This window comes from Felis catus, chromosome F2 (assembly GCF_018350175.1).
Source record: "Felis catus isolate Fca126 chromosome F2, F.catus_Fca126_mat1.0, whole genome shotgun sequence".
NCBI classification, from domain to species: Eukaryota; Metazoa; Chordata; class Mammalia; order Carnivora; family Felidae; genus Felis; species Felis catus.
Window position 1 is genome coordinate 54,541,698 of NC_058385.1, and position 25,996 is coordinate 54,567,693.

The 25,996-nt window shown below is 35.1% G+C and overlaps 1 protein-coding gene across 1 annotated transcript; it reads left to right on the top strand.

The window, feature by feature from the left end:
* On the top strand, nucleotides 1-25,320 carry EBAG9 (estrogen receptor binding site associated antigen 9). The gene is made up of 7 exons (XM_004000067.6): nucleotides 1-117; nucleotides 11,294-11,391; nucleotides 14,748-14,826; nucleotides 15,804-15,962; nucleotides 17,626-17,733; nucleotides 21,774-21,865; nucleotides 24,787-25,320. Exons 1-7 carry the CDS (start codon nucleotides 88-90, stop codon nucleotides 24,905-24,907), a joined length of 687 nt encoding a protein of 228 aa, XP_004000116.4. The 5' UTR covers nucleotides 1-87; the 3' UTR covers nucleotides 24,908-25,320.
* Nucleotides 25,321-25,996: the final 676 nt, after the last annotated feature.

Genomic DNA, 25,996 nt, shown 5'->3' on the forward strand with positions numbered 1-25,996 from the left:
TTTAGAGCGTTTCTCTGAGCGCCGTTCGCATGGCGTTGGGTTGTGTAACCTGAAAATGCTCTTGTTTTTCTCATCTGTACAGTGGGTATGATTTTTTTTTTCATCAGCCAGTTTCAGGTGGGTGACCATAAGTGAAAGCATTTTAGTCATGAAACTCCTACCATTTGAGTCATTCAGGAGACCTTAACTCTATCAGCCCTCCTTGTTAAGAGTTCAGGTGTCACATATTTGAGGGCCTTTAAGTGGCAGAGATGGTACCTTCAGCGCTCCACTGTACAACCCACTCCCACGTTCCACTTCTAGTTCCCTTTCTCTTTGGTTTTTCACATGTGAGTTCAGGTAAATTTTATTTTTGCAGTCTTGTGATATTCCTTAACCAACTTGAGAGTTACCAACTTAATTTGAGGCTGTTCCGTACTGTACTAGATCGTATGTATTTTTTAAATTTTATTTTGGTGTTGAAAAATTTCAAAAATGTGTTTTTAGAATTACAGCAATTGAAGACTTATTTATTCTGGTGTGTACTAACATAGATTTTGGCTTGGCTTGTTTGACAAATTGTGATCTAGTGACTGCTGAAAGGGTCTCACCAGCACTTTAAGGGTTGCAAGGAAGGAAGATACATTTAATCTTGTAGTTTCTAATGCAGTGTTTTTTCACAAGTGTAGATGAATCTTTCTCTTGACTGAGTGGAGTTCTCATTCCTGTTGATTTCCTAGAGATGTTCATTTCTCCAAAAGCCCTGAGGATAGGTTGCTTCAGAATTCTGATTCTTTTCCTGCTGTATCTTAATTTTTTGCATTTTCTTACTAATTTTAAAGGAAATTTTAATTTAAAAATCAGGTTTTATTAGCATTTTCAGTTTTGAAAGTATTTTGAAGTAACCAAACTGCAAAGTAGCCTAAGATGCATACTTAACAAGTTGATGACCTTTCAAAAATTAAACTGAGACAATAAGTACAAAATTAAAAGCTTTGTCAAATGCAATATGCTGTGGGGAGAGCCTGGGCTTTGGGGTCAGTCTCTAAATCCTGAGTGAGTGAATCTGAGCTTCACTGTCAGCCTCATCTGTTAAATGGGTATAGTGGAACTTAACCTCCTTGTCCTTAGGAGTCCAGCAACGTGATAGAACATAGATTGTCTACAAATATGTCTTGAACATACTGAATACTCAAGGAATGTTAATTTCCCTTCATTCAACAAATATTTGAGTACCTGCTAGGTGCTTATCTATTGGATAAGATCTAGAAATACCAACCTGAGCAAGACTGATGAGTCCCTGTCTCTTTGGTCCCTTACATTGTCACTAGCCTGTGACAGTTGAGAGCAAACTAAGGGTTTCTCTTTACTGTGTCAATAGTTTTTCCCATCACCCAGGGTAGCATCTGTTAGATAGTAGGTGCTAAACATATATATTCGTTGAATTGAGTGGGAACATTAAGCAACTGTGGGTCTCAACAATATTCCTGCCTGCAAATGAGTGTAATTTATAAAATCAAAAGTATAGTTAACTTGAGTGCATTTTCCCGTTTCATTGCAACTGGTTAGAAAATTTAACCTGGAAACTATAATATCATCACTGTATTACTAAGAATGTGCATTGTTAGTGAGGTGTTCTTGGCCTTGGAATTAAATAGACCTCCGTTTGAATCTGAGTCATTGGGTGTAGGAACAGGGAAACATGGGCTTACTCTTAGTGCTTCAGTTCTATGAAATGAGAACAATATTATCTATCTCATACGATGGTTTTATGGGTTAAGAGATAATTTTTAGATAATGCTTAGCATACAGTAGCCGGTCAATGAATATTGGTTCCTCTCTTTTGATAATCACAAAAGCAAATTTTCCACAGAATGAAGATATTCTTCATTGCTGGGGAGAGAATTCTATTGTCAGTAATAGCCCCACTTCCTGTTTTTCTGTTGAACAAAACTTTATTTTTATTTTAGAGAGTGAGAGGGGGAGAGAGACAGAGAGAGAGAGAGAGGGAGGGATGGAGGGAGGGAGAGAGAGAGAGAGAGAAAGAGAGAGAATCTTAAGCAGGCTCCACGCTCAGCAAGGAGCCCACCTAGGGCTTGATCTCTCAATGTTGGGATCATAACCTGAGGTGAAATCAAGAGTCAGACATTCAACTGAGTGAGCCACCTAGGTGTGCCTGTTGAACAAAACTTTAAATTTTAATTTCAGTTACCATTGAAATCGGCCAAGTTGACAAATACTGAACAATGACACACAACAATATTTGTGGCAAGGTGATGACAGTGGTTGCAAAGGTTCTATATGAAATTTATTTTCAACTGTGCGTGCATGTATATATCCAGAGACCCACTCCTTTCCCCAGTCCTTAGATATTAAATATCTTCTCCCTGATAGAGTATTTCCTCAGTTCTTTTCCCCCTTTCCTCCAAGTGCCACATTCCATACGGTCTCTTTTCTAGTTATCTTTTTTTGTTATAATTTTTCTGAAATTTTAGCCTAAATTTTTATTTAGGGAAATTTGCTTTCCTTTGGTTGAGAGTTTTATTTTTGACAAATCAGCTTTAAAGTGAAGCTTTTGTTCATCTTAACTAGTCAGGTCATTCTGTTCATAATAAAGCAGTTAAACCTTTCAGGTCTGTCTTTGCAGCTGATAACTGAAGGTACTAGGTAAACAAGATTCCCTCGGGAAAGATGGCACAGGGCAGATAAGGTATGTAGAAAAAAGTCTAGTACAAAATATAGAATATAAGTACTGTAAGAGAAATATACTGGAATTAAGAAAACTTTATAACAGCCCAGCAAGAAATAAAAAAGGCTTATGCCAGGGAGATTGCAGTGGAAATAGAGAAGAATATGGGCAGTACTAGGAAATGGAATAAGGCCTTTTGACAGTTTGGACATCAGGGACTAAGAGAAAGGAGCAGTCAAAATTATTGCATTTTTTGAAATCCAGTAAACCAGTAATTGAGGGTTTTGTTGACAGAAATATTTAAGTTACTTGAATAGTGAACTTCTTAATTTTTTTTTTTTTTTTTTTGGTTCATACTCTTTGAGTCACTATTTTTTCTGTCTTCTCAATTAGTAAGCCAACTCTGAATACAGGCATTCAGTAAATCATTCCATTCATGTGGAGATAAGGCCTCCGGTTGTACAAAAATGTATGAACATTGCTAAGGGAGCTTTTGGAACTCTGTTACTATAGGGTCTACTTGGCCTTTCTACCTTTCTAATTGTAGAAATGAAAGGAGCTAGCTGTGTGTTTTGCCCTTCTTTGAAGGGACTGGCAGTAGTGGCTCTACAGAGCGTTAGGATCAGGTACCATAAGAGTTGACTTGTATTTCCTTGTTTGCTTGTGTTACTTTTTTTAATAGTTTATTTATCCTGAGAGAGAGAGAGAGAGAGAGGGAGACCAAGAATCCCAAGCAGGCTCCATGCTACCAGCCTAGAGCCTGATGAGGGGTAGGGCGGGGTGGGGCAGGGTGAGGTGGTAGCGAGGGCTCAAACTCCTGAAACTTTGAGATCATGACTTAAGCTGAAACCAAGTCTGAGGCTTAACCTACTGAGCCACCCAGGTGCCCCCTTGCTTTCTGTTTTTGTTTTGTTTTTATTTGTTTTGAACTTTTATATTAAGGCATAACATACAAACAGTATATATAGTATATTGGTGTTGTTACCACTCAGATTGAAATGTAGATCTTAGTTCCCTTATGCTTCCATACAACTCCTCCATTAGAGGTGACCACTATTTTTTACTATGTTCTTTTTAATTTAATATAATATCTTACTAGTTGAGAAAACGGTTACATGCTGTTTTCAAGACTTTAGGAGGTTATTACTCATATCTGGTAATTAAAAACAAAGAGTACTGTCTGCTTTAATCCATACATGAATGAAATATATTTTAAAACATTAGGTTATTCATAGAGGGATGGTGTATTTATCTAGGAAGATTTGAAACTTATAAGTTTTATTGCCTATCTTTAAAAATAAATTTTTTTTAACATTTATAATTGAGAGACAGAGCAAGACAGAGCATGAGCATGGGAGGGGCAGAGAGAGGAGGAGACACAGAATTTGAAGCAGGGTCCAGGCTCTGAGCTGTCAGCACAGAGCCCGATGTGAGGCTCGAACCCACCAACTATGAGATCATGACCTGACCCGAAGTTGGACGCCCAACTGACTGAGCCACCCAGGCGCCCTTTATTGCTTATCTTTATAAAAAAAAAGTCAGCATTTTAATTTTGGGTAGAAGTAACATAAAGCTCTCTCTGATTCCATGATAATTATTACTTAAGTGAGGTTTCACCCTCTTTTAAGTAAATATATATAGAACTGATGTCCAAACATAGTGTTTATGCTTTTTTATTTTGGAAAAAATAATGTATCAAATTATGTTTTCATTTGTTTTATCAAACCATTCTACTCCAAATAATGGTATTAACCGACTGTAATGATTGTTTCCCAAGTTGTTACTAATGGACTCGGCGGCAGATGAGTTTTAGTTGTGTGGTTTATTGCCTCACTTTGCGCAGAAAAGTTAATTTCAGTGTATATTAGTTTGCTGATTGAGGCTATTAAGAAGTTGGATGATATACTGATATATTCAAATTATTCCAACATAGGAATTCTATTCTAAGTGCTTACTTGGTAATTTTCCTCCTTTGACAAATAAAAGGCAAGGAGCCGCTAAAACGCGAAAATTGCATTGTCAGAAACACTGCTGTGTGTGTGTGTGTGTGTGTGTGTGTGTGTGTGTGTGTGTGCGCGCGCGCGCACTTGCATGTGTGCAGTTGTAATTTCTTCTGATTTGATTTAATGTTATTTGCTCTACCTTCCGACAGTGGAAAAATAGTCATCTTTCATTGATTAGTGAACTGTATTTTCATTTTCTGTCTTGTATTTAGAGACTATGAATGTGGAAATGTTTACTCATTCTCCTTGGCAATTCATTCTTCTCATCACTCCCAGTCCCATCCCAAGATACTACTGATCCACTTTCTGTCACTATAGATTTGTTTGTATTTGCTAGGGTTTTTAAAAAATATATGGAATCATATATGTTTTCTGTCTGGCTTTTTTCATTCAGCATAATTATTTTGAGAAACAGCCATGCTGTTGCTTCCAGTAGTAGTTCATTACTTTTTATTGCTGAGTAGAAATCTACTCTATGTATATACTATGGTTTGTTTATTCATTCACCTGTTGACATATATATTTGGGTAGTTTCCAGTCTGGAGCTATTAAATATAAAGCTGCTGTTCTAGTACAAGTTTTTGAATGGGTACATGCTTCCATTTATCTTGGGCAAATTCCTAGGAGTAAAATGGCTGGGTGACCTAGTACGTGTTTGTTTTTCTTTGGAAGAAACTGCTGACTATTTTCCAAAATGGCTATACCATTTTACATTCTCACTACCAGTGTATGAGAGTTAAAGTAGTTCCACATCCTCACCAGTACTTGGTATGGTCATCATTTTTTAATTTGATTAATTTTAATAAGTATAAAATGGTTTTAAACTGTGGTTTTAATTTGCATTTCTTCTACGATTAATGTTGTTGACCATTATTTCATATACTTATTTATCATTGTATCTCTTTGGTGAAGTGTCTGTTTAGACCCTTTGCTCATTTTTTATTTTTAAATTTTTGTTTATTTATTAATTATTTTTTTAAATTTACATCCAAATTAGTTAGCATATAGTTCAACAATGATTTCAGGACTAGATTCCTTAATGCCCCTTACCCATTTAGCCCCTTCTCCCTCCCACAACCCCTCCAGTAACCTTCTGTGTGTTTTCGATATTTAAGAGTCTCTTATGTTTTGTCTCCCTCCCTGTTTTTGTATTATTTTTGCTTCCCTTGCCTTATGTTCATATGTTCTGTGTCTTAAAGTCCCCATATGAGTGAAGTCATATGATATTTGTCTTTCTCTGACTAATTTCGTTTAGCATAATACCTTCTAGTTCCATCCACGTAGCTGCAAGTGGCAATCATTCTTTTTGATTGCCGAGTAATACTCCATTGTATTTATGTACCACATTTGCTTTATCCATTCATCCATCAGTGGACATTTGGGCTCTTTCCATACTTTGGCCATTGTTGAGAGTGCTGCTATAAACATGAAACAGCACACCTGTATCCCTTGCATAAATGCCTAGTAGTGCAATTGCTGGGTCATAGGGTAGTTCTGTTTTTAGTTTTTTTTGAGGAACCTCCATACTGTTTTCTAGAATGGCTGCACCAGTTTACATTCCCACCAGCAGTACAAAAGAGATCCTCTTTCTCCACATCCTCACCAACATCTGTTGCCTGAGTTGTTAATGTTAGCCATTCTGACAGGTGTGAGGTGGTATCTCATTGTGGTTTTAATTGGTATTTCCCTGAGGAGTGATGTTGAGGATTTTTTCACATGTCAGTTTGCTACCTGGATGTCTTCTTTGGAGAAGTGTCTATTCATGTCTTTCGCCCATTCTTCACTGGATTATTTGTTTTTTGGGTGTTGAGTTTGGTAAGTTCTTTATAGATTTTGGATACTAACCCTTTATCTGATATGTCGTTTGCAAGTATCTTCTCCCATCCTGTCCTTGCCTTTTAGTTTTGCTGATTGTTTCCTTCGCTGTGCAGCTTTTTATTTTGATGAGGTCCCAATAGTTCATTTTTGTTTTTGTTTCCCTTGTCTCTGGAGACATGTTGAGTAAGAAGTTGCTGAGGCCAAGATCAAAGAGGTGTTTGCCTGCTTTCTTCTTGAGGATTTTGATGGCTTCCTGTCTTACATTGAGGTCTTTCATCCATTTTGAATTTATTTTTGTGTATGGTGTAAGAAAGTAGTCCAGGTTCATTCTTCTGCATGTCGCTTTCCAGTTTTCCCAGCACCACTTGCTGAAGAGACTGTCTTTATTCCATTGGATATTCTTTCCTGCTTTGTCAAAGATTAGTCGGCCATACGTTTGTGGGTCCATTTCTGGGTTCTCTATTCTGTTCCATTGATCTGAGTGTCTGTTTTTATGCCAGTACCATATTGTCTTGATGATTACAGCTTTGTAGCATAGCTTGAAGTCCAGGATTGTGATGCCTCCTGCTTTGGTTTCCTTTTTCAAGATTGCTTTGGTTATTTGGGGTCTTTTCATACAAATTTTAGGATTATTTGTTCTGGCTCTGTGTAGAATGCTGGTATTATTTTGATAGGGATTGCATTGAATATGTAGATTGCTTTGGGTAGTATTGACATTTTAACAATGTTTGTTCTTTCTATCTAGGAGCATGGAATCTTTTTCCATTTGTTTGTGTCTTCTTCAATTTCTTTCATAAGCTTTCTATAGTTTTCTGTGTATAGATATTTCACCTCTTTGGTTAGATTTATTCCTACGTATTTTATGGTTTTTGGTGCAGCTGTAAATGGGATCGATTCCTTAATTTCTCTTTCTGTTGCTTCATTGTTGGTGTATAGGAATGCAACCGATTTCTATGCATTGATTTTATATTCTGCAATTTTGCTGAATTTATGAATCAGTTATAATGGTTTTTTGGTGGATTATTTTGGGTTTTCTTGCTCATTTTTAACTGAGTTATTTGTTTTGTCACTGAGTTTTGAGAGGTCCTTATATATTCTGGATAACAGTCCTTTATCAGATACATGTTTTGCAGAGATTTTCTCCTAAGCTGTGCCTTTTCATTCTCTCAACAGTGTTTTTGAATTTCGACAATTCAGTAACTTCTACAGTTATTAATTTTGATGTAACCCAAGTTATTGATATTTTCTTTGATGGATGGTGCTTTTGGTGTCCTATCTAAAAACTCTTTGCCTCACTCAGGGTCACCAAGATTTTGTCCTTTTTGTTTCGTTTCGTTTGTATTTTTTCTCTTAGAAGTTTTATAGTTTCAGGTTTTGTATTTAGATTTTGATTCATTTTGAGTACTTTTTTAAGTGATGTGAGATATGGATTGAAGTTTGTTTTGTTTGTTTTTGTGTCTGGATGTCCAGTTTTCCCAGTGGTATTTGTCAAAAAGACTGCCCTTTCTCCACTGAACTGTCTTTACATCTTTGTCAAATTTCAGTTGTCCCTGTATATATGGGTCTATTTCTGTACCTTTTATTCTGTCAGTCTTGACTCCAACACTACACTATTTTGATTACTGTGGCTTTATGTAACAGGCCTTGAAATCAGGTAGTATTAGTCTTTCTACTTTGTTCTTTGTAAATGTTGTTTGGCTCCTATAGGCTTTTTGTATTTACATTTGAATTTTAGAATTGTCAGGTTTTAGAGAAAAAAAGTTTGCTGAGATTTTGTTTGGTATTGCATTGAATCTATAATTTGATTTAGGGAGACTTAATATCTTAACCATGCTGAGTCTTCAAGCCCTGAAAGATCTTTTTAAGTTAATTCAGGTCTTCAGAATTTCTCTAAGCGATATTTTATAGTTTTCAGTATGTAAGTCTTTCATTACATTTGTCCTGAGTATTTCATATGTTTTGTGCTTTTATAAATTTTTTTAAATTTCAATTTGTAACTGTTTGCTGTTAACATATAAAAATATGGTTGATTGTAGATTCCATTGAATTTTCTAGATAGACACACACTGTTTTCCTTCTTCCTTTCCAATCTGGTTTCCCTTTATTTCCTTTACTTACTGGATTGCACTTGCCAGAACCTCCACTACAGTGTTGGCTAAAACTGGTAACAGGAGACATGCTTGTGCTGTTCATAATCTTAGGTATGAAGTGTCCAGTTTTTCATCATTAAGTCTCATGTTATTATATAGGTTTTTCATAGATGTCTGTGACCGGGTTGAGAAAGTTCCCTTCTATTCCTAGTTGATAGTGAGTTTTTACTAGGAATGGATTTTGGGTTTTGTCACATTCTTTTTCTACCTCTGCTGAGATGAATAAAGGGTTTTTCCTTTTTAGTTTGTTAATATGGTGAATTACATTTGATTGTCAAGTTTTAAATCAATCCTACATTCCTGGGTTATGCCCCACATGGTCTGAGATATTATCCTCTTATATATTGTTGATTTTGATTTACTGATTATTTTGTTAAGAGTTTTATATTTCTCTGCCCCTCCGCCCTTCCCTCCCTCCCTCCCCCCCACCTCAAAAATAAATAAACATTAAAAAAAAACTTTAGGAGCATCTGGGTGGCTTAGTCAGTTAAGCGTCCAACTTCGGATAAGGTCATGATCTCACAGTTCATGAGTTCAAGCCCGTTGTTGGGCTCTGTGCTGACCACTCAGAGTCTGGAGCCTGCTTCAGATTCCAGGTCTCCCTCTCTCTCTGCACCACCCCCCCCCCCGCCCCAGTAAATAAACATTAAATTTTTTTTAATTACCAAAAAAAAGAGTTTTGTATCTATGTTCTTAAGGTATTAGCCTCTAGTTTTCCTTCCTGGTAATATCTTTGGTCTGGATTAGTATCAGTGTAATTGCTGGCCTCAAGGAATGAGTTGGAATTCATTCTCTCCCTTTCAGTTTTCTGGTAGTTTGTGTAGAGCTGGTATACTTTTTCCTTTAGGTTTGGTGGAATTCACCAGGGAAGCCATGTGGGCCTGGCAAAGTCTGAACCACAAATTCAGTTTCTTCAATAGATAGAGAGATTTTCAGGTTATCTATTTCTTCTTGTGCTTTTATAACTTGTTTCAAGGAATTTGTCCATTTCCTCTTATATGTCCAATATAGGCATAAAGTTGTTTGTAGTAAAAGTTGTTTAATATCTGTAGACTTTCTGGTAATATCACCTCTTGTTTATGATATTGGCATCATTGTGTTATTAGGGATGTATATATTTTGGATTGTTACGTGCTTTTGAGTAACGTGCTTTTATTTTCTTTGAAATCTACTCTCTGACATTGAAATAGTCACTTCAACTTGTTTTTGATTAGTGTTAGCATGGTATATTTTCCCCCATTCTTTCACTTTTAGCCTATTTTTATATTTAAAGTACATTTCCTTTTTTTTTTTTTAATGTTTTTATTTATTTTTGAGACAGAGCACAAGTGGGAGAGGGGCAGAGAGAGAGGGAGACACAGAATCGGAAACGGGCTCCAGGCTCTGAGCTGTCAGCACAGAGCCCACCACGGGGCTCAAACTCACGGACCGTGAGAGCATGACCTGAGCCGAAGTCGGACTCTTACCCGACTGAGCCACCCAGGCGCCCCTAAAGTACATTTCTTGTAGGTAGCGTACAAAGATCTTATTTTTTTAATCTAATTTAATAATCTCTGGCTTTAAATGGGATGTTAGACAATTGACATTTAATTAGAATAGGTTTAAGTCTTTCATCTTGCTGTTGGTTTTTGACTTGTCCAATCTGTTATTTGTTCCACTTTACCCTGTTTTCTGCCACCTTTTTTTTTCTTTCCTTCTCTTCTCCCTTCTTTTCTTTTCTCTTCCTTTTCTTTCTTTCCTTTCCTTTCCTTTCCTTTCCTTTCCTTTCCTTTTCTCTTCTCTTCTTTTCTTTTTTTCTTTAGAGAGAGAGTGCGCCAGCCAGCATGAATGGGGGAGAGAGCAGAGCTGGATGTGAGGCTCAGTCTCACCTAACTGTGAGATCATGACTTGAGCTGAAATCAAGAGGTGGATGCTTAACTGACTGGAGCCACCCAGGCACCCTCTGGCACCTTTTCTATTGTCGATTTTTTATCTCCTTTGTAGGCTTACTAGTTTAACTGGAACTTGCCCCTTAGAAAATATGATTTAATTAATTTACTAGGGTTAGGTCCAGGTATGATTATTTCTTTAAAGAATCCCAAATACATGAACCACTGGACTAGATCATCTATGGTTACTTCCAAGTTATTAGCTATGTGACTTTGGGCTAGTTATTTGACCTCTCTTAATCAATTTCCTCATCTATATAAAGGGCATAATTCAATGTATCTGTCTAAAAGTTAAAAACATTTAAAAATATTTGTGAATAGTACTGTTATGTTCATGTGGTTCAGACTTCAAAAGGCACAAAAGACGGTATACTGTTTTATGGGTTTTTTTTTTTTATTTTTTTCATAGAAAATAAAGATAATTGGAGTTGAATTAAAAAACATTCTGAGAATATTGAAAATTTAACTATTGAAAATTTAAAAACCTAGTTTCTCAAATATTGAAAATTCTCAACTATTGAAAATTTAAAAACCTAGTTTCTCAAATTGTCAATATGATTTACATTTTAATTTTAAAATTCACGGTGTTATATTTGTGGTTTCTAAAGAAAAGTAAAATATGTCTGATTTTCACAGCTCATAACAGGATCTTTCAGCTTGACTTCAGAATGGGAATATAGCATATGAAATCAGCTTAATGTATTTATTTTTGTGCTTTTCCCACAGGTTTTGATTCCCACCATGGCTATTACACAGTTTCGGTTATTCAAAGTTTGTACCTGCCTAGCAACAGTATTCTCATTCCTAAAGAGATTAATATGCAGGTAAACAAATTTTATGTTCAAATTGATCTGTTTATCATTTTGCTGATTTTGGATACCTTCATAATTATAAAAATACAGGGCAGACAATATTTAAGCTAAATAACTTGATTATAGTATTCATTCATTATTCTTTGATATTTTAAAAAACATTTTCTCTACTTCAGATCTAGAAAGTGGAGTTTTACTTCTTTTCATTCTTTCAGATTCTTACCTCTTCAATTAAAATCACATTCTCATTCCTACAGAATTTCAGAAAAAAGCAAACCAACTTATAATAAGAGAGTTTATATGTACATAATTATTTCATTACCAGAATGTGTTAAGGTGGTTAAGTGGAATTAGGCATAAGTATTTCTTTATATACCACAATATGAATGTTTTTATAGTAAAAAACAAAACAAAACAAAACAACTTGAACAGAAAAATCCCAAACAAAACAGTTTTGTTTTGTTTTTTTTAATCTCTTAAATAATATTCCAGAATGTGGAATGTGGACTACTTAGTCCCAGTCAGTTAAGTCATTCTGCTTCAGTAAGTCATCCGGAGATTGGAATTCCTTCTGTTTTGTCATGCTACTGTACCCTAGAGCTGTAGTGCTGTATGCTGAGGTACTTCAGGGCTTCACATTAAATTCACAGGGGTCTCATCAGGATATTTTTACATTTCCAGCAAAACACACAGTGAATGTGTTTTAGGCAGCATCTGTTAACCCTGCACAAACTACTAGTTCGAGGTAGTTCACATTAGATCCTGCAGCTGTTTTGATGTATTCTTGAATGTTTGAGATAAGTTTTTGTTTACTTGTATTTTTGGTGGCCTAGCTTTGCAAAGCTAGGATTTAGGTTAGAATTAAAGCAAGTACTGAACCAGAATTAATGTGGAAGAGAAAAAGAGGATAGTAGTAGCCAATCTGATTTCAAGTTTTGAGAAATTGTGTCCAGTAGACATACACACATTGCATTAGTGATTGTGGTTATTTAAGAATGAAATAAAAATATTTTTCCTTAAACTTATTTATGGTGTTTTTTCAAATGGCTACTAAGTAGTTAGGACATACATAAGTATTAAATTGTTTGGTCCTAACTACTTAATTAGTGGAACTGTTAGGGATTTGTTTTGGCCTAGGGGTACTGTGAGAGAAAAAATACTGACACTGAGTAGGTAGTCAAAAGAGGAAGTAGAAGGCTGTTTGTTCCTTTTGTGGCAGACTTGATTTAGAAGTTGCACACAATGATTCTGTTCTCAGCTTATTGTCCAGAGCTTAGTCATATGGCCACCTAGCTTCAAAGGAGCCAGGAAATATATTCTCTGGCGAAATGGCCATTTATAACTACTAAAACTCTGAGGATAAAGGACATTTATTGTTAGAAGTAAAGTGAATTGGGATTTTTTTAAAAAAGAGGTCCATAATATGGCAGTGGAAATGAGTGGATGAAATAGAGTGAAGATGATAACTGGAGGAAGAAAGGTCAGGAAAGAAATGGGAAATTTAGGTGATTGTTGAATTCACCCAGGAAGAGAATGGGATTTGGGAAATAGGGAAAATAGTGAACTAAGTGCTTAGATCGTCAGAGCATGAGGAGGAATGGCCAGAAATTCATGAGGTAAAGTAGGATAAGAATTGGCATTAATTGGGGTGCCTGGGTGGCTCAGTCGGTTAAGCGTCTGACTTCAGTTAAGCATCTGACTTCGGCTCGGGTCATGATGTCATTGTTTGTGAGTTTGAGCCCCACATTGGGCTCTCTGCTCTCAGCACAGAGTCTGCTTCAGATCCTCTGTCTCTCTCTCTCTCTGCCCCCCCCCCCCCACACTGTCTTTTTCTTTCTCTCAAAAATAAACACTTAAAAAAATAAAGCACATCTTTGAAAAAATAAATAAATAATGGGCATTAATTGCCAGAAGGCTAGACGTTAACAGAAGATAAATTATAGGTGTTTTTCTCTTTGCATATGTATTTTCTAAAACTAAAACACTTTTAGTATAAAAAATTGCATTTGATTTTTAAAATATTAAGGATAATTGTTGCCATTATAAATTTCACTATAATTCTTAATAATAAATATATTTAGGATTGATTGTATGTTCATTCTGAAAGAAAACTGATTCATTTTATAGAATAAGCTTTTCTTAAGTGTCAGAAGGAACCTAGATCATGTGTTATAAAATACTGGGTTTGCATTATAAATTTAGTAGTAGACTGTATTATCTGTTTATCCTTTAAATAAGATATGATTTCTAATCTTGTAGTAAAAATAGCTAACTTTACCAGTTAGCTCTAAGTAGATTTATAGATTATTTAAAATGAAGCAAGTGATTAATCATCTGTAATAGCTACCAATTTTTTAGTGTCTTATTATATACCAGGCACTGTCTGGTGTCTAGCCGCTGGAAATATGTCATTTAATTAAATCTTCACAACAACTTGACAAAAGTAGGTTTGAATACCTGCATTTTACAGATGGGGATTTGAGGCTGAGAGGTTAGTTGATTCTAACTAGACTCATAATTAAAAGAAGTAACATTGAAAACTATGGTTTACATAGTTTCCTTAACCCATGCTCTTTTTTTTTTAAGTTTATTTATTTTGAGAGAGAGACAGTGGGCAAGCAGGGATGGATCAGAGAAAGAGGGAGACAGAGAATCTCAAGCAGGCTCTAAGCTGTCAGTGCAGAGCCTGACTCAGGGCTCAATCCCACGAACCGTGAGATCATGACCTGAGTCGAAATCAAGAGTCAGTTGTTTAACCGACTGAGCCACCCAGGCACTCTGATAACCTGTGCTCTTAACAACTGGGTTACAGTACGTGTCTTGTTTAATGTAGTGCTTTTCCTACTAATCCTTTAAACTTACCAATTACAGTTTAATTCAACCCAGTGATTTTCAAACTTTTGAATAGTTTAATAGGTAATCTTACCAAAAAAAAAAAAAGTGTGTGTATGTATATATATATATATATATATATATATATATATATATATATATATGACAAAAGCCAAGCCATCTTGTTGAAAATGGCATAGGTGTCCCAGAGCTTCACCTACAGAGCATGGTTTGAAGAGAAAGCATGGTTTGAAATCACTTGGCATTTTTGTTTTTGTATTTATATTCCTCCTGAATTTATCTATAATTTGAGTCCTAAGCCAAAAAGCAGTTTTCTCCTGTCGAAGATTTAAAAAATATTGAAAAGATACCTGATGCATGCCTTTTCTTTTCATATTTTAGTGAGCAACTGTTAATTATTAAAATAAATAATCGTAAAATTGTAAAAGATCTTTTATAAGCCTTCAGTTACTGTTTATAATTCTTTTACCAATGCTTGTTTTGGTAGTTATTAAATTATTTCATTTTCATTTTAGATCTGGTAGAGGACGGAAATTAAGTGGAGACCAAATAACTTTACCAACTACAGTTGATTATTCATCAGTTCCTAAACAGGTAATTTTTTTTAAGGTTGAATAAGGGTTCCAGAACCATAGTTTTCAAACTGGATTGCAGACCATTAATTAGTATGTCATGAAGTTAATTTGGTAGTCAAGTCAGGATTTTTGTTATATTTTTTAATCCTAATATCTTTATTTGGTTCTTCATAGTATTTTCTGTTACTTTGCTGAGATTTTCTGTCTTGTTTTTCCATTGATTTCAAGAGTGTTTGCTATTGCTTGTTAAAGTTTTTTTATAACTACTTTAAAGTCTTAGATAATTATAACATTTATATTATCTTTCCATGCAAGTTGAAATTTATTGATTGCTGAATAATTTTGAGTTGTTTCACAGACATTTTGAATATTACATTTGAGATTCTGTCTTCTATAAATTCTATCAAGAATGTTGATTTTTTTTTAAATCAGGTAATCAACCTGGTTAAGCTTAGGATGCAAGTTTCAATATTCTTTCAATGGACTGTAGCTTTAAATGTCAGTTCAATTTTTAAAGCATTTGGTCTTGTTTTGGTTTTGGTTTTTTAATGGATAGAACTGATGAATTTCTAGTAAAAGTAAGTGGTTTTTTAAACTTTTGGTTTAGTTTTGGTATGTGTTATAAAATTTGTATTTTCCTTTTGGTCAGAAAGTTTGAAAACCAATTGTTTAGACAGCCTATAGTTTTTTTTTTCTTTTCTTTTAATGTTTATATATTTTTGAGAGAGAGGGAGACAGCGAGCAAGTGGGGTAGGGACAGAGAGTAAGGGACATGTAGAATCTGAGGTAGGCTCCAGGTTCTGAGCTGTCAGCACAGAGCCTGACACAGGGCTCGAACTCATGAACTACAAGATCATGACCTGAACTGAAATTGGTTGGTTAACCGACTGAGCCATCCAGGCTCCCCTAGAAAGCCTATTTTTCTAATAAATGATGAATTGAGATGTTGATTAGGTTACTCCTTTGTGACTGACAATATTTGTCAATGAAATGTAGGCAGATGTTGAAGAGTGGACGTCCTGGGATGAAGATGCACCCACAAGTGTAAAGATTGAAGGAGGGAATGGGAATGTGACGACACAACAAAATGCTTTGGAACAACTGGAACCTGACTATTTTAAGGACATGACACCAACTATAAGGAAAACTCAGAAAGTATGTTAAAGATTTATGCTTTTGGAAGTTAAACTATTAAACTGCTTTTCAGATTCCTGTAGTCAAAATTAGTATAATTGGTATTTGTCAGAAAGCCTCTTTCTGATGATCAATTTGTTGTGTTTTCTGTCATATTAAACAGGTTGATATATTCAACCTACTAGACGTAGATCTAGTAAGTTGTACCCCTACATCTGTTAAAGTTTTATAAATATTACTGAAATCCAACTGTAGACCAGATTCTAGATTCCAGTCTGTTCTGTAGATTCTAAGCTGAATAAGATAAAGTTCTGACCTTAAGAGAGTTCACAGGTAGCGATGTCTCCAAACTGATGGGTATAGTTTCCATTGTTCGTAACCATTATAAAACTGATGTAAGGCTCTGAGAGCACAATAACTGTGAGCTTATGTTAATCTTCCACACTTTAATTAATCCATTTTGAGTTGAATATGGAAGATCACTTAAAGGTGGAGGGGAATTATTGGAAAAAGAGCAGTGACTGATTATTTTCCTTTCTTTTTATCAAAAATAGTACATGTACTTAAAAAATTAAGTTAAATAATATAGAAGAACTTTTAATGAAAAGCAACAAACTTCTGTCCCATCATTCCCCATAGCCAGTTGTACTTCCCATAAGCAATCGCTCATAACTTTTCCTGTTTGGGTTTGTAATGTTTTTTATCATATCTATATATAATATGATTAAGTTGCTGTGTCTTGATTTACCAATCACAGACATTGTCCATTGGCTTCATACTATCCTAGATGAGGTTTGTTTCATACTACTCTCACTACTATTCCCCCTCTTCCAAATATTATGATGTTATTATTCCAGTCTACCTCACTAATCACTCTGACATTTCAAAAAAATAAATAAGTAAACATATTTAGAGTTCCATTTCTTGTTCAGTCATGCATAGAAAATATTTTTTTAAATATACTTTATAAAAAGAGGACATTATTTATTCCACTCTTCTCTAATAGGGTTTCTCACCCTCTTCTACCTCCCAACCAGTTTCAGCTGTAAATTTATTTTGACAATTTCAAGGCTGATAACATTTACATTCTGTAATCATGATTGTTTTTGTTAAGCTGTCTGAATGTCTCAGTGCTGAAAAGCATTAAGTTGTGTATTTTTCGAGGAGTTTGAGTTTCTTAGTAGATGAATACCATATATTTTGGAAGAATATTGCTGTTCTTAATAGAAATTCAGAATATTACACTAGTACCTTAATAAATTAATTAGATTGAAATGTTTAAGCTACACAGCTAATACTACTGCTTTGAAAGAGTTAATACATTCATCAATAACCATATGCTAAGAGAGCTTTTAGAAAGATGTAACACGTGTTCTTATTTAATACAGTGACTAAAAGTGCCAACTTCTATTTTATGGGGCTAGTGAAAGAAAAAGAGGAAAATTTATTCTTTTTAGAAAAAGTAAAATGGAATTTTTCTTAATATGTAAGTGATTTGTATGACAATTGCTTAAGAATTTTGATACTCTTTAGAGATTTAAAAAAATTATATTATAAATTTTAAAAGAAGAAAGGCAGGACATATTTAAAATAATTATAAAATACTTTGGTCACTTAATTATCTTGTTTCTTTTTACATGATATGTAAAATACTCCTGTAATTCTGTTTCAATTAATCTTTCAGATAATTATTAAGAAGAGAGAACCATTAAATTTTGGCATCCCAGATGGTAGCACAGGTTTCTCTAGTAGATTAGCAGCTACACAAGATATGCCTTTTCTTCATCAATCTGTAAGTATGTAATAGTATCTAGATAAGAGTTTGTTTTTATTTGTTTTCTTGAAAAGAGAAGGAAAAAAATCAAAATGAAGTGAACATTGTATTTCTCTGCTTTGAAACAGGTTTAGCAGATTGAGAGAGATTAATCTGGAGTTTTACCAATCTTATCCTTTTATGAGATTGTACATTTCATCAGCAACTAAGATCAGAGTCCCACTGTATATATAAAAGATCGAGACAATATGTTACTTAAAAATATGACCTTTAGGGGCGCTTGGGTAGCTCAGTCGGTTAAGGGGCCGACTTCAGCTCAGGTCATGATCTCGCAGTCCGTGAGTTCCAGTCCTGCGTCGGGCTCTGTGCTGACAACTCAGAGCCTGGAGCCTGTTTCAGATTCTGTGTCTCCCTCTCTCTGCCCCTCCCCTGTTCATGCTCTGTCTCTCTCTGTCTCCAAAATAAACGTTAAAAAAAAAAATATATGACCTTTGAAGAGATTACCATGAAATTTAAACTTAAAAGCAGGTAATTTTAAGTGAGTCATGAATTGTTTCCCTAGTAGAGTATATTTACATTTAAAGTATAAGTTGACTTATAGTTGGTTTTGACTTAAGTGCATCAGTTTTAAGGACAAAAGGAGTAAGGAAAATATATAACTGTTTCCCAACCTTGGAAGTATCTCAGAATCAGCTTTGAATTTTTTTTTTAATGTTTTTATTTATTTTTGAGAGAGAAAGAGAGAGTGAATAGGGGAGGGGCAGAGAGAGAGGGAGACACAGAATCCGAAGCAGGCTCCAGTCTCTGAGCTATCAGCACAGACCACGATGTGGGGCTCAAACTCATGAACCGTGAGATCATGACCTGAGCCGAAGTCAGACACTTAACTGACTCAGCTACCCAGGCATCCCTTTGAATTTTTTTTAAAAACACCAATATCCAGACGTCTCCCCAGATCTAAGCTTTATCATGCTTTGATTAATTATTGATTAACTTATTATATTAGTTATTGTATAACAGCCCCACACTTAGTGACTTAAAACAGTAAACATATGCTTTATCTCCTACAGTTTCTATGGATTGGGAATCCAGAAGTGACTCAACTGAATGGTTCTGGCTCAGGGTTTCTAATGAGTTTCCAGACACATCATTAGCTGGGGCTGTAGTCATCTGAAGGCTTGACTGGAACTGGAGGCATCATTTCAAAGGTGGCTCATTTTACATGCCTGGCAATTTAATGCTGGTTGGTTGCACAAAGCCTCAGTTCCTTGTCACGGATCTCTCCACAGGGCTGCTTGAGTTTCCATATAACATAACTGCTGAGTTTTCCAGAACAAGCAGTCCTTGAGAGAGAGAGAGGACATGCAGAGATGAAGCCACAATGCCTGTTTGTGACTTAGTCTTATGAGGGACACACTGTCACCTACAATTATTTTATTCATTGGAAACTAGTCAGTAAATCCGGCCTACATGCAAGGGGAGAGGAATTCAGCTCTACCACTTGAGGAAGGAGTGCCAAAGAATTTGCAGACATATTTTAAAATTACCACCATCTTATTTGTTTGTTTAAACTGCACAGGTGTTTCAGAGTACCCTCTCCTCGGAGGACCCATGTTTATGTATGTTTTTAATTCATTAATCAAAATCTGTTCCTACTAATGTGAGACAGTGTGTTAGGTGCTAGTAACATAGAAGAAAGTAAGCAAAACAGGCAGAGTCCTTGCTTCAAAAGAGTGCAGTCTATGGGGGAGTTTCAGTGTTAAATAAATGATCACACATAAATAATGTAGATTTTGATAACTGCTGTGCAGTTACATCATGCTATGAGAGCATAATAGTACCATAGATATTTCTCTAAAAGAACATAGCATGTTTCTTATTTTATAAGTTTTATACTTTATTTATATATGTTTGATCCATATTGGTAAAGTGGTTCAAATTTTTCCAGTGAATTAGTAAAACGTTTGCCACTTAACTGGAGTTATACATTATTATAACACTAATATAGCTCATTATGAAGTTGTAAATATGTAATTCCTTATAGAGTTGGGAAAGGTAAATAGGGTAGGTGGAGAATCTCCAATGCTATTTCCACATATTTTCCTCCAAGCAGATGAAATAAGGGAGTATTGCTTAGGAGAGAATGGTAATCTACTGCACTTTGTTCTCTGCTCCAAAAATAACGTATCACCCATTCTACCAATTAGGCTTCTTTGAAATTCCACATTCTATTTTTTTTTTAATTTAATCATCTATATTGTTTTGATAGCTTTTTATAGTAAGGATATTAACTTTTTTCTGTCATCTTTTATAACTTTTCAGTTTGTTGTTGGCTTTATAATTTGGTTTGGATGTTTTTGATTGGCAGATACTTGTTTTTATGTAACAAATCAATCTTATTGTTTAAAACTTTTTTACTTAGAAGGCCATCTTTACTAAAGGACCAGATATCACTCTTTTTTTATGGTCTTAGGAGTTAACTTTTTAAATATCTAAATGTTTTATACATAGAAAGTCAAATATCTCAGTGGAAAAACGGATATGAAATAGACATAGCCTGATAACGAAGAAATGTTCTCAAAGAAATCCAAAGTAAAATAATAAGACACAATTTTTAAATCTTAACAAATTAGTGAAGAAGAAAGAAGGCTGTTGGCCATATTGACAGATGACAGGAAGACAAGGCTTCACCTGCTGCTGTTGGTGGGATAAATTGGTATAACTTTTCAAGGGGGTCATTTTTATTTGGTTCAGTGGTTTTAGTTTTTTTTTAATTTGATTTAGCTATTCTAATTTTAGAGATTTATATTAAACAGATGATCAGAAATACACTAAAAATTTTTTAACAGAGGGAGTGCCTGGCTGGCCCTGCCCATAGAACATGTGACTCTCAATCTTGGGGTTGTGAGTTTGAGCCCCATTTTGGGTGTAGAGACTATTTAAAAATAAAATACTAATTTTTTTTTTTTTTAGCAGAGGATGGTATTACATTTACAGTTAGGAGAAAACCATACAATTTACTTCATTTTTAGGTGTAAGCGCTCAAAAGAAAATATAATAAATCTATTCACAGATTGACACCAGTTATTTTATGTTCATAGTCACTTCCACACCTAAGTAAACATTCCGGAATGAGCATTTTTATTGTTTGGTGGAAGAAAAAGTGAACTTTTAGAGGTCTGGCCTGGGGAATAGTGGAAGGTAGTGGCTAGCCTACTGGTATCAGGTAAGTAGGACAGGCAGAAGGAAGCACAATGTAGAAGTACTCTGGTGAAGAGTAAATTTTGCCTGATTTATTGTGTTTGCCTTGGACCCACATAGTAAGAGCCATTGAAAAATCTGTATGTTACTTATGCTTAAATGAAAATGCCTGTGCCGGCTTGGAAACTTCAGTTCCTCAGGTTAATCGCAGCACAGAGTAGTGAAGTACCTCTAATCCCTTCTCCAGTCAGTCTGTCTCTTCTCTTGTCCCCACCCCACCCTGTCAGCTCACTGAAAAGAGAGAAACCGAAAGAAGAAGTGTTCTATTCTTGTCCATTCCAATTTAAAGAAGGCAGAAAAAGAAAAGTCAGTATAAAAGGACTATGCTTTAAAACATAAAATAGGAAGAAAGCTGGACCTGCCCAGGACTGCTGAGTACTGAAAGTCACACATCACAGGAAACCCCTGAGTTCCAGGAAGACCAGGGGCCAAATCATCTGGGCCTTTGATAGGACATGAAGAAGACACAGAGGAGTGACAAAATCTGAGTTATGTTTTAAAAGATACCCTTCTTAGGGCGCCTGGGTGTCTCAGTCAGTTAAGTGTCCGACAGCTCATGTCATGGTCTCATGGTTCATGAGTTCGAGCCCCACGTTGGGCTCTGTGCCGAGAGCTCGGAGCCTGGAGCCTGCTTCGGAAACTGTGTGTCGCTCTCTCTCTGCCCCTCCCCTACTCATGCTCTGTCTCTGTCTCTCAAAAAATAAATGTTAAAAAAAATTAAAGATACTCTTCTTGATCTCTAAGGGGAGAAAGGAGAGCTCTTTACTCTCATAATTTTGTTTTGTGTTTTGTTGTAGCCTGAATTAGGTGACTTAGATACCTGGCAGGAAAATACCAATGCATGGGAAGAAGAAGAAGATGCGGCCTGGCAAGCAGAAGAAGTTTTGAGGTATTTTAGTAATATTTACACTGCAACTCGAGTAGAAGAACCAGATTTGTTCATGTTACATTCAAAGTCAAGAAAGCTTATTCTGCCAAACATTTTATTTTTCTTAAATTTTTCTCACTTGAGCTTAGATAATATGAGATTTTTTATTTCAGACTACATATACTATTTTACATGATTAAAACTTCACAGAAACCAGAAATTTAAAGCATTATAGAAAAAAAGAGTAATAATGTTATTAACGGCAAATGAGATCTTTTTCATATATACATCATTTACTATTTGCTTTATACTACCTTCCTTCTAAAACATAGTTACCTTTTGAAATGTGAGCCACCACTGTATATTCCTCTAAGTCAGCAATTCTACCTTTAATTTTGTTTCTCTGTGGCCTAGAATAGTGCCCAGCACTGCACATTTGAATGGCAATAATGTATATAGCACTCTACATTTGGATATGTATCTTATTAGTTGATACTCAAAAGCCCTATTAATTGTAAATAATTATGTCAGGTACTGCCCATTCTACAGAGAAGAGAATACTATTCTAGAGGTCTTCAGGTTTGTTTTCGTTGGTGTTTATGTTCTTATCTCCGTGTTTTTGTGAGCAATAAATATAATTCTTGCTATTGCTGTATTAAAGAGTACAGAGAAAATTTACCCTGAAAGAGTTTGTGACCATCATCACTGATGAAAAGCTCAGATATTTAAATGTGGGTAAATTATTTTTGTGTTTTTTAAAGATATAGTAAAATACATTGATGTAAGTTAATTTTAAAAGATAGTTTTTATGATAGGGATAGAAAATAACAACTGATTTCATTGATTTCATTTTTGTATTTCTCTATCAATTAACTACAGTTACCTTGAACAGACAGCAGAGGGTGCAGTTAAATAAATGAGAGTTATGGCTTTTTTTTTTTTCTTTCTTTCTTTTTGGTCTTGTCCTTCCTATTTTAAGCACTTTTTTTTTTTTTTTTAAACAGGGATGGGTCACATTTTAATAGTAAAGTTATGAGAGTTTTAAATATTTAGTTTTCACTTAATCATTATTCACTGTAAAGGAATTATTTTTTAAATTGTAAACAGCCACATTTATGTTGCATAGATCATCAAAAAAGATGTTACTTTTTTTTTTTTTACTCTATTTTTGGATAATCATAGATATAGAAGTGTGAGTGTTTTAGAATAAACAGTGGTCATTAACCACAGGATAAAGGAAGGGCCATTCATTCTGAATCCAGTAATAACGACAGCACTGTACATTTTATGAGTTCACAAGTATCCTAACATTCACTGTACCAAAACATTTTTTTCCACCCTATCCTCTTGCACTCTGAACAAAACAAGACAAAAAAAACCAAAACCCTAAACTTAGTGTTTTATGTTATATGACAGCTTAGGAGAAGGGGCCTATCAGTCAGTAATATATATGCTTCATGCTGCAAGTTGCATAAGTTAGAGTCGGAGAGACATGAAGGAGTCCTGCGGTTTATTGTCCCCAGAAGAACACTGCAAATTGTTAGTGTATTCACACTCCATGTCCTCTGACTCAGTCCATTTCCCATTGCCAATTTAATACTGCCAGTACTGTAATCAATATTGTTAAGGAAGAAGATTCCTATACTTTAGAAATTCCAGGCATGTATCTGGAGAGGAGAAATAGGTTTTCTCTGCAGTAATCTCTAAATTGCTTCATTTTCCAGGAACATGAATTGCTGATATTTACACTTCACCTAGTAACAAGGTGAAGGCTTATTTGTTTGCAAACAGCCGGCCCTTTATAATTCTTTTCTTGTCTTCCTTTTTGCCACTGACATTTTGACTGTTTTAGTGCAGATTATCAGTTTTGCTTGAAAGGTATCAGAGCTAGTGACATGTAGATTTTTTTTAAAACTATTCTTCCAAAACTTTGTGAAGGTCAAAGTATTGCCTAAAATAGCTCTGTACTTTCTTGAATTTTGGTCATACACCTCTCTGCTTACTCCCACTTATAAATATGATGAGACAAAGATTTCGCTTGCCAGAGTCGGCTTCAAGCTACCCCATATATAGGTAATCCACACTGGATTTTCCTGTTTTATAAAAGCTTGTGTTGCCTATCCCACGTACAACTGTGACCTACCACTTCCCTCCTCAACCTTGCATGTTTTGACTTATTTTCTCATACCCTCATCCAGAACCAGCTTCGGTTCTTTTCTCTCCTCTCCATCACCCCCTACTACTCTCACTCCCCACATGAGTCAGTCAAATGACAAAAGAGAGGCTGGTGATTCTAGGTCTGTAGAGTCAGGGAGGGGCCAGGGAAGAAGTAAGGATCTCCTAATGTATACTCAGTAAATACCCACCATTCTGCCCCTTCATCAGCAGAGCTGGCCAAGTGTTAATCTGTAAATAGATTTCTAGCTTGGTTGGAAGCTAGTGTGTTGGAAGGCTGGTGTGAAGTTTCCATTTTCTTTGGGCATTGTGTTCTGCACATCTGTGTTCTTGACTTCCTTTAGCAGAGTGTTTTTAACTATTATAATAATAGAAGATTTAATCCTCAACATCACGCTTTTCTGAATGCTATCAAAAAGAAGGTGTGGTGCAGTGGAGGTGGTGGTTTAGTGAAAATAATCTGAAGAAGAGGGGTTAGAAGATGTGGGTTCTTTTACTTAAGTTTATGACTTTGGGCAAGGCACTCAGCCTTTGTTCTTCATTTTACTTATTTGTAAAATAGAGATAATACTCTTATTTTCCAAGCTTTGTTTTAAGGATTAAAAGAAATACTAGTTTTGAAAATCTTTGAAGTTTTCAAAGCAGTGAGAAGAATGAAGATTTTTTGAACTTACATTTGATGATAGCTATTTCTTTCTGGAATTTATTTGCCATTTTACTTGTGTGGTATTTTCTAAAAGTAAATATAGGACTGTGTTTCTCTTCAGGCAGCAGAAGATAGCAGACCGAGAAAAGAGAGCGGCGGAACAACAAAGGAAGAAAATGGAAAAGGAGGCACAGCGGCTGATGAAGAAGGAACAAAACAAAATTGGTGTGAAGCTTTCATAGCAAATGCTCTTCACATGTCATAGTGCCAGGAGGAGAAATGGGAGTTCCACAACTCAAGCAACATTTCGAGGGATTTCAGAGTATTTTCAAGAATACAAACACATTGCTTGGTTTTATTGCATTCATCTGGCCATCTAGGACACCAGGATTCTCTCAAAGTACCTTGAGCTCTTAGTGATTGAGACTCAAAAGAAGAAAAAGACCTATGAGGCAATATTTTTTTCAACATGCTCCAAGTGTAAGACAATTGTTTGCTGTAGAGAAATTATTACAAATGGAATATACCAGTACCTCTTCTAGCTAGTGTTTCTAGCTGAATAAATGGGTGTAAATAATTTTATGGTGGGAAAGAACTCTGCTCTCTATGCTTTCCTTCATTGTGCATAATGATAAAATAAATAATTTTAAATATTTTTTTGTTTCCATGATTATCTGACCTAAATCAGACAAACCGCAGGGCTTTAACTTCTTTATTTTTGTTGTCAGAAGCTGGTGTTGACATACATTTCCTCTAAATTGAACTGGTATTGTTTATGTTTAATATGACATTAAGGGATTTGATGACTTTGGTTTTCAAGAAAATCACATTAAGTGCAGTACTTTTATTTATCGTATATATTTTATACATCATTGTTTCTTTTAGACGGTGTTGTAATGTTATACATATTTGTAATTTATATTGCATGTATAAATTGGAAATCAGCAAAATGACAAATTTGCATTATTATAACTTGTGAGTTTTAAAAACTAGTATTAGTAGTTTTTCCCTTTTGTTAGGGATTTTAAGATGTTACAATGTTTTAAGTACCTTAGTCCCTTGCACAAAAGCCATTAAATTCCAAATGCAGAAAGCCTTCATTTCTAAAATTTCAAAGCTTTTAGGTGATTTCTGTATCAATTTTATATATCTGATATAATGCAGTTCACCATGTTGTTGGCTAAGATAATATTATTGATTCATTAAATTTCAAACTGAGATAGGAATAGTATTTTTATTTTTGGGTGTTGACTGGCTCCAAAATCGTTTCAAGGAAAAAGATACATACTGTGTTTACAGGAAAGAAATAGATTTGATAGTTTAAAATTCCA